We start from the raw sequence: 9,685 nt of genomic DNA, 5'->3' as shown, positions 1-9,685 counted from the left end.
GATAGATAGATAGAAAGAAAGAGAGAGAAAGAGAAATTTTTTTAAATTTTTATTTCTCTCTCTTTCTTTCCTCTTCCTCTTCCTCTTCCTCCTCCTCCTTTTCCTCCCCTTCCTTTCTTAAAACTTTCTTTTTATTAACTTCATCGAAATCGTTTCGAGTAATTAACACGAAATCTTAATTTACAAAAACTTGAAAAAAAAAAAAAAAATTGTGTATATATATATTTCCACACTTAGAAAAAAAAAAAAACACTTGAAAAAATTTTTAAATTGAAATTTCTTTTTTTTCTTCTTTTTCTTTTTCTTATTGTTTCGTGATTTCCAACACTTAAAACAATTTCTCACACACACACACAAATAAAACATTATTATTATTATTATTATTATTATTATTAATCTTCACTCGATATTATTATTATTATTTCACGCTTCTCTCCTATTTTAACCCTTTGTTGAAAAACTTTCTTTTTTTTTCTTTTTTCCATTTATAATTTTTTTGTTTAATTGTTTTTTTTTCTATTTCTTCATTTTTTTTTCCTCCTCCTTTCCATTCATTCCTTCTTTTCCCATTCCATCCGGGATATTTCCTTTTACCAACTCCTTTTTTCCCTACGCCCCCGAAAAGTAAATACGTAATACATACACCGAATAACAATTTTTTTTTTTTTTTTAAGATGGTGGTGTCGGCGTTCGAGTTTCGTCGTAAAATCTTCCTAGCCTTGAAATTTTTTTTTTTTTCCTTCGGCATTTCCATGGTAACTAATACCTTATAATTTCCACATCGATTTCACCAATTTAAAAATTCGAATTCCAGCGATGGAAAAAAAAAATGAAGGAGAGAGAGAGAGATGAAAAAAATCAAATAAGGAAAACATTGTTCGTAATATTTTACACGCGAGTGCCGTCGCTTCCACAAGTGCGGCAAAATAATTTTTTTTAATCGGACGCGGCAAACAAAAAATTTTCCTTTTCCATTTTTTTCTTTTCACAATGCCGTTCCAGACGACGCGTTCGAAATCAAAAAAAAAAAAAAAATAGTATTTTTTACGCACTTTTTTTTTCCCAAAAAAATTTTCATTTCGAATCTTCTTCTTTCCTTTTCCCCTCTCCTCTCTTTCTCTCTCGTTCTCTCTCATTGTCTTTCATTTATTTCATTTTATTTTTTTTTTTTGTTGTTTCCTTTTCCTTTTCCCGGTTTGACCCGATTCGAATTAAAAAAAAAATGAAATAAAATAAAATTCAATAAACGGTTGGCGGGCGTACGTACGTATAAATACATTTTCGACATCATTACTTTCGGGAAAGGGGGAATGGGGAGACAAAAAAAAAAAGAAAAAAATTTTTTTTTTTTTTTAAGCGCTCGACGGACGTATCGTAACGTCTTCCGAGCCATTTCCCGATTTTCATTATTATTATTATTATTATTTTCATCCCTCTTTTATGATGCGATTTTTAAAATGATTGATGGTATCTTTTATCGCAAATTTCAAGTTTTTTCCCCCTCCCCTTCCCACGTTATTTTTTTAATATTTTGGCAAAGATTTTTTTTTCATTATTACAAATTGTCATTTTTTTTTTTTTCGCTTAATATCTCACTCGCTCACACTGCGACAACAAATTGAAACAAACAAACAAAACAATCGAGAAAACGTTTTTACGCTTTCCTATCGATAAATTAATTTTTTATTTTTATTTTTTTACTCCGTAAATAATAAAAATCACGAGAAAATCGACTTTTAAAATTGTTTTTTTCCTCCCCCTCTCTCACAAACGATCGATTACAAAAAATAATAATAATAAAACGTACGTTCGACAACCGAACGTGCGTGAGATAATAATTATTTAAAAATTAAAAATAATAATAATAATAATAATAATAATAATCTGATCGTCGCAAATTTTATATAATCGAGAATTTAAAAGTCAAAACGGGTTTAAGTTATTAAGAAACGATTAAATTATAATTAAAACGTTGAAAATAAATTAAGATGATAAAAGTTCGTTTCAAAACGATGACGACGACGACGATGATGATGATGTAGGAAATTAAGTCGGAAAATGAATGACGGTAAATGACGGTCGCGTCGTTTGGGCGTAACCGTTTAATAATGCGATGATGATGATGATACTAATAATAATAATAATAATTAAAAAAAACAAACAGACAGATAGATAGATAGCCGCAAAAAAAGAGAAGAAAAGAAACAGATAAAAAATCTAAAATAAATTTTCTTTTATTCGAAATCAATATTTTATTTTAAAACATTTTTTTTTCTCGAGTAAATTTATTGTTTGTTTGTTTGTTTGTTTGTTTGTTGACAAATTTTTTTTTTATTCACTTCCAACAACAGCACGCGGGCAAACTCTCGAGAATAAAAAAAAAAATTTAAAACGTTTTAATGAAATAAAACTTTTATGCGTTCGGCATTTAAATGAATGCAAGAGAAAAAAAAAAAATTCAATCATTGCCATTTATTCATACGAACGCGAAAAAAAATAAAAATTTTTTTTCTTCAGCTGTGTAATTTAATGATGATGACGCCTACGACCATGATGATGATGATGATGATGATGATGATGATGATGATGATGATGATGATGATGATGATGGTGGTGGTGGTGATGGTAACGTTCGATGACGTTTTTTTGTTTAAAAAAAAAAAATCGGTCATTTATATTTACAACATTTCAACCGTTCGAAAACCAAACGACAACAACGCAATTGAAAGGAGGTGGGTCGAGGGGGGGGGAGGAGCAAAAGAAAGAAAAGAAAAGAAATTTCTAGAACAAACATTTCGTAGGATAAAAAATAAAAAATAAAAGTTTGGAGACGTATTATTTAAAAAGCGAAGTCTTGAAATCTTTTTCTTTTCGCGTCAATATTGACTTTTTTTCTTTTCGGTCGTGCTTTTTTCCAAAAAAGAAGATTTTCAACAAATGATCACAATTATCTTTTATTCCGTACTTTTTTTCTTCTGAACAAAAAAAGAAAAAAGAAAAGAAATATGGCGAAAGTTTCACATCTTAATAACTATCACAATTTTTTTTTTCTTTTTCTTTCAAAGGTGAAAAGAAATGAAAAATGCTTTTCGTGAGAATGAAGCGGATAAAGGAAAAAAAAAAAAAAAATTGATTTCGTATACGTAAATCCTCACTCGCGTGCAAGTAAATAATAATAATAATAACAATTACTTTTAAAATTCAAATCGTGCCTGAAACTACCTATTATCATCGATACGCATAAACTGGATTTAAAAAAAAAAAAAAAATTTATTACCTTTCAAAACCTTTAAAAAAAATAATAATAAAAGAAGTCGTGTAAATAGATTTTTTTTAAAAAAATTTCATTGATGCAGACAAGCAGAAGGCGTTTAAAATTTTTTTTTTTTTTGAAAAATTGAACCTTTTGTACGTTTCGACCTGCCGACAGGGACCGGCAGATGTTTTACCGTTGAAAGAATTTTTATTTATTTATTTATTTTTGACAGGTTATAAAATAAGTTATATTTTTTGCGAGGAGGAAGAAAAAAAAAATTGTGTTATTCTTTTTGAAATTAAAAAAAATTCGCTTGGAATCACCTCTGAATGTCACGCCACGCCACGTCACGCCACGACGCGACGCGACACGATACGGGATTTCCTTCAGAGTTATCGAGAGCTCAATAATAACAAAACCGGGAGAGTAAAAAAAAAAAAATCCCAATAGCAGACGACGGTTATATTTCTTCGCGTGTGACGCGCGAATGCGTTTCGAATTTTCCGAAAAAAAAAAAAGAAAAAAAAAATTATTTTTGTAATCTCGCGAGTATTAATTTCTTCCCACACGATGTTAAATAAAAAAAAAAATTTTACACATAGCGCAAACTCATATATTTTTCCCAACTCCACATCCATCTCCTCCAATCCCAAACAACCTTCACCCCCTCCAGCCCCCGAAATCCCAACCGCTTATTTAATTATCGCAACTGACGTCACGTCGAGGGGGGCGAAGGGGATTCGGAATAAAAATTACAAAAAAAAAAAAAATTAATTCGCATTTAAATTACGTAATTTAATTTTTTTTTTGACCAAACATTGTAAAGGTGCGTACGTAAAAAATAAAAATTAAGTTGATGGTAGCCAACACAAGCGAAAAAAAAAAAAATAATAATAATATAAAATTTACAAAAATAATAATAATAATAATAAAATGAAATGGTAAAACAACAAAAAAAAATCAATAAGACAAATAATATACATAAAAATCTTTTTGACGTCATTCCAATCGTTTTGAAAGCAAGAAAGAAAGAAAAATGCGTAAAACTTTACTCTATGACCCCCCGTCCCCCGTCCCCGCCTACCCGCACTCCTTTCCATTTTTAGGGAATTTTTTTTTTTTTGTGAAAAATGAATCTTTTATACTAAAAAAAAAAAAAAAGTTTCGTTCGTATAAAACTTTTTTTATATATTTGATTACAATAATTATGATAATAGAGTTGTATTTTTTTTTTTTTTAAAAAAATTTAAAACGTATTTTTATTAGTTTTAATAAAGTAAACGATTCTTTTTTTTCTTTTTGCTCGTTTGTTTGTTTGCCATGTTTAAACATAAAGAAAATTGTCGGCGTTTTGATTTCCTAAGAGTATGGTGATTATTATGATAAGTAATCCTTTGAGGAAAAAAAAAAAAAAAAAAAAAAAAAAAAAAGGAAAATTTTAATGCGTTTTTCGGTGGTGCGAAAGAAAGAACAAAAGTTGATTACTTATAACAAAAAAAAAACTACAGTAAAAGAGATAACAAAAAATATAACAATTAAAAGTAATGTTATATTATTATTATTATTATTATTATTATTATTATTTGCCGTTTGTTTCAACAAACAAATCGAAAAAAAAAAATTTTCTTTTCAGCATTTTATATAAAAAATTATTCTCTCATTTAAAAATCAGCTTATTTAAGCTTCTTATAATTTTTAATAAGAAAAAAGATTAATTAATTAATACGTTACACGTAATTAAAGGAAAAAAAATTATTAATAATAACAATGATAATGATAAAAAAGTTCGATTTGTCTTTTTTTCCCGTAATTTTTTATTTTTCCTTTGTTAGTAGTAGTAGTATACGCTTATAACGGTAGTAGTTATTGTTAGAAGAAAAGTTTGATTGATTACACTTTGCTAGCTTTTTACCAAAAAAGGTCGTGTGTTAAAACAATGAAATGATTAATGATTTGGGTTTTTCAAAAATTTTATGTTTCATTATGAATAAGCAAAGTTTTTCAAACGGAAAGAATATCTATATGCTCCCATCTCACCCCCTCCCCCTCCCCCTCCCCCGATCTCATCCCTTTTGAAAAAAAAAACAAAGAGACGACTATAGCAAAAAAATTAATAATATACCGAAAATTTCAAAAAATTTTTCTTTCTTTTTTTAAAAAAAATTTAAGTTTATGAATTTTTTTTAAACTCACCTCGCTCCGATAAGAAGGTGGCCGCCATCTTTTACAACGAGACGAAAATAATCTGTGTGTGATTTATTTCCCTCGAATCTGAACACGTCTTCGGTACCTGAAAATTTAAAAAAGAAAAAAATTAAAATAATTTTTTTTTTTAAAAAGGAGAGAAGAAAGGGGGAGAGGATTTCAAATATTTTTATTACATTAACTACATCTCTCTCTATCTCTCTCTGTCTCTCTCACTCTTTAAATTAATATTTTAATACCTTAATCAGTATTAATTTTCTATAAAATGTAATTGTAATATGATTAATTAATAATAATTTTTTTTTTGTTTTATCCCTTAACACCATCACTACGTCTTTCAACCCTTTCCCAACAACAACAATAATAATAATAATCATCAGGAAAAAAAACAAATAAATTACTTTTGCATTTTTCATAACCTACGCACAACATTTGTCTTAATAAAATATATATAAAAAAAAAAAAGAGGGCAGAGTGTGAAAAAAAACATAATAAATAAACGTCCGAAAAAAAAACAAAAAAAAAAAAAGAAAAGAAAACCATGAGATAAAAAATTGGAAAAAAATAATAATAATAATAATAAAAAGCTCTAGTAAAAATAAAAAAAAATAAAAATTGATGCTCTACAAACATATATAAATAATAAATTTGCTGCATAAACGCAAAAGTCGAAACATCCGACCGACCTTTACATATAAAAACATTAGAAAATTGTTATGGATGAAAACCGCAAAGAAAAAAAAAAAAAAAAAAAAAAAAAAAAAACAAATACAACAAATCTCTGACCACGTCACGCATCAAAGAAAAAAATGGAAAAATGGATAGAAAACCAAAAAAAAAAAAAAAAGCAGGAAAAAGAAAAGAAAATTGAAAAAGAAGTGAAAGAAGAATTTTCCTTTTTCTTTTTCCTTTTTTTTTTTTTTTAAATCGAAAAGGAATATATGATGGGTAGCAACATTACGAATATTTATATTTTTCCAACGACTTCCGCTTTTTTCCGTATTAAAAAAAAAATAATAATAATAATGACAAATTCACATTACAAACGATTCAAGGAAAAAAAAAGCACCGAATCGAAATTAATGAAAAATAATAATGACAATAATAATAAAATCAATAAATCGATAATTTATGATTAATTACTTTGTAAATTATTTCAAATTCGATAATCACAAATAAAAAATCAATAAAACGTTTTTATTATTATTATTATTCTTTTTCCTTTTTTTTTCTTTCTTTTTCACATTTTAAAAAATTTTCAAACTTAATATTTATTTATAGTTTCAAATTAAAAATTAATTTTCAATTAAATTCTAATTAATAATTTTTTTAAATTTTTATTACAATAAAAAAAGAAAGAAAGAAAGAAAGAAGGAAAATAATAATTTAATAACAAAATAATAATAATAATAATAATAATAATAACGATAATAAATCGCGTAGGCACAAGTGTAATATTCAATTTACGTCACTCATTCATTCATTTTTAATATGTGAAAAAAAAATTATTATCGTTATAACAATCGCTTCGAATCGATTAAGGAAAAAAAAAAATGTCTCGCGTTAACAAAAACAAATCAACAAACAACAAACATTTAACAGGGAGCCCTTGTATTATTATTTTTTTTTTCCTGTCGTTTAAACTAAATAAAAATCCAACGGCGGCGGTGGTTGTTGTTGTTGTTTGATTTCAAGTATAATCAGCTTTATTTTTTTTTCTTTTGCCCCCTCCCCCCTCTCGGTATTTTTTTTTTATTTTACAAACCGCCATAATTAACAAATTTTCCAATCGTTTTATTAACTAAATTCGTGCATGAAAAACCAAAGGAAAATTTTTCCCCCCGCGCATAGGATAAAAATTAATCGTTTTGCGACAAACAAAATTTTGTGATGAAACAAACAAAAAAAATAAATATATATATGTACGTTTAACTAATTACGTTCAACAACGTCGTTCTCGTTAAAAAAAAAAAAAAAAAATGATAATAATAAAAATCATTTTACGCCCTTTTGACCTCATACGAATTCACGTCGCATTTCGCCTTAACTTACTCCCCCCCCGGCGTGTTTTCCTCACCGACTCCCACACACACAAATGCGCGCGCATCCACACGGATGAAAATAAAAACAAAAAAAATTTTTTTTTTCTCTCACTCTCTCCATTTTCCATTATTATTATTATTTTTTTTTTTAGAAAAACGAATCGTTCAATTTAATAAAAATAAAACGTACGTACGTATGTAAATAAATAAATAAATAAATAAATTTACATAAGAAAATTTTGTTTTTAAAAAAAAAAAAAAAAAATTAAACTTTCGAACCATTAAAATATTTGTCAATGTCAAAATATTTACTGCTCGAGATATTCGAATCCTTTTTTTTCCGATAAAAAAAAAAAAATAAGAGAGAGAAAGAGAGAGAAAACCTTTTAATAAATGTTTTTCTAACTCGTTAATCATTATTAAAAAAAAAAAGAGAGAGAGAGAGAGATAGAAGGTGAAGCAAACAAACATTTTCTTCTTTTTTTTCCCCAGAATTTTCCACGCCACTTTTATTTTTAAAAAAATTAATACGTAAAAATTCTTCTTGATCGAATCATACAGAATGGTTTAAAATCGAGAGAGAGAGAGAGAGAGAGATACACGTGCACACGCACGTACACACGCACGCACAGATAAAAAAACTATTTTTTTATTTTTATTTTTTTTTTGTGGAAAATTGTTTCAAACCGAATCAAAGGTCAAAAACAAACGAGAAACATTTTTTTTTTTTTTTCCTTTTTACGTTTTTTATTTTTATTTTTTATTTTTTCTGTGATGTTTTTCGAAGGAGGACAGGTTGTCGACAGAGAGAGAGAAAGAGAGAAAACTCACACACATATACTTTTTGATTCGGAAAAAAATAAAACCACAAAGAAAGTGAAGAGAGAGAGAGAGGGGAAAAACTGAATATTTTCCGTGAGAATAATTTTATTTTATTTTTTTTATTAGTTTTTGATTTTTTTCCTTTTTTTTCCTTTTTTTTTCCTTTTCGATAAAACATCTCGACGGATTTTTTTTTATTTTTTACCGAGTTTATCGACAAAATTTTTCAACCGGATAATTTTTTCTTTATATATATATATATATATATATATATTTTCAGTATATATATATAAAAAAAAACATGAAAAGAATCAAATTCTGGGATCTCGAATAAAAAAAAAAAGAATAATATTAATAATAATAATTTTCCTCCGGATTTGAACCGAAGAAGGTTAATTTGGATTTTTTTAACCGTGAAATCACATGAAATTAAAAAAACATTGACGTAAAAAAAAAAAAAAAAATTTTTTTTTTTTTTAGGTCGTTTCTTTTATATTTTTAACCCTTTGAGGAATTCCAACGTTTTTTTTTTTTTTTTTTTTTTTGGTTGGAAAAACAAGAATCGCAAGAAAAAAAAAAAATATTACTATTCAAGTCTCATCGTATTTTATACACAAACTGACGCGGGGATCAACCAATCGCAACAACAACAACAACAACAATAACACACAAAAAAAAAAAAAAACTTTTTGTTGTTGTTGTTGTTGTTGTGTGTTTGATTTCTTTTTGATAGTTTAAAACGCGAATGAGCGTCTACGTGATAAATATTCGTCTGCGTCTTCAATAACGTATATTAAATTTAAAAAGCGAAAATAAAGAAAAACAAACAACAAACAAATAAAAAAGGAAAAAAAGGGGAGACAAAAAAAAAAAAACGTGCTTCGATTGTTTTCTCCGTTTTTCTGCGAGTGTGTAATAATAATAAATAGCATTAAAAAACAAATACAATGACAAATTAAATTGGTTGCGGTTGTTGTTTCGTAAAAACCAAATTTTAACTTCGACAAACAAACAAAAAAACGCCATCATACAAACAACAACCAACCTCATATCAAAACCATATTTTATTCGAATAATAAAATTACATCGAACGAGAAACGATATTTTTTTTATTTTTATTTTTTATTTTTATTTTTTATTTTTATTTTTATTTTATTTGCTCTTTTTCTTCTTCTTCTTTTTCTCCCTTTTGAAATTTTATTAAAATAAAAAAAAAAAAATTTTTTTATTTTTTAAATCCCTCAGGTGAAATTCAGGTGTTGAACAAAAAAAAAAAAAAAAAAAAAAAAAATTACAAATTATTTTCTCCAACACTTATTAAATGAGAAATTTTATTTTTTATTTTAAAAAAATAAACGGA

At 26.6% G+C, this 9,685-nt stretch overlaps 1 protein-coding gene across 1 annotated transcript in view; it reads right to left on the bottom strand.

Moving 5' to 3' along the window:
• The window catches only part of Phum_PHUM141790 (Semaphorin-1A precursor, putative), a gene marked incomplete at both ends in the record, with an annotated part of 51,240 nt that extends 45,347 nt beyond the window's left edge, over nucleotides 1-5,893 (bottom strand). The window contains 2 exons of the mRNA XM_002424606.1: nucleotides 5,450-5,546; nucleotides 5,863-5,893. Of these exons, the coding sequence (XP_002424651.1) occupies nucleotides 5,450-5,546; nucleotides 5,863-5,893 (128 nt within the window). The remainder of the gene's footprint in view (nucleotides 1-5,449; nucleotides 5,547-5,862) is intronic.
• Nucleotides 5,894-9,685: the final 3,792 nt, after the last annotated feature.

Source organism: Pediculus humanus, genomic scaffold, assembly GCF_000006295.1.
Source record: "Pediculus humanus corporis 1103172107487 genomic scaffold, whole genome shotgun sequence".
In the NCBI taxonomy this organism is placed as follows: domain Eukaryota; kingdom Metazoa; phylum Arthropoda; class Insecta; order Psocodea; family Pediculidae; genus Pediculus; species Pediculus humanus.
The sequence above is the reverse complement of the archived record's forward strand: the minus strand, read 5'-3'. Positions and strand labels throughout refer to the sequence as shown.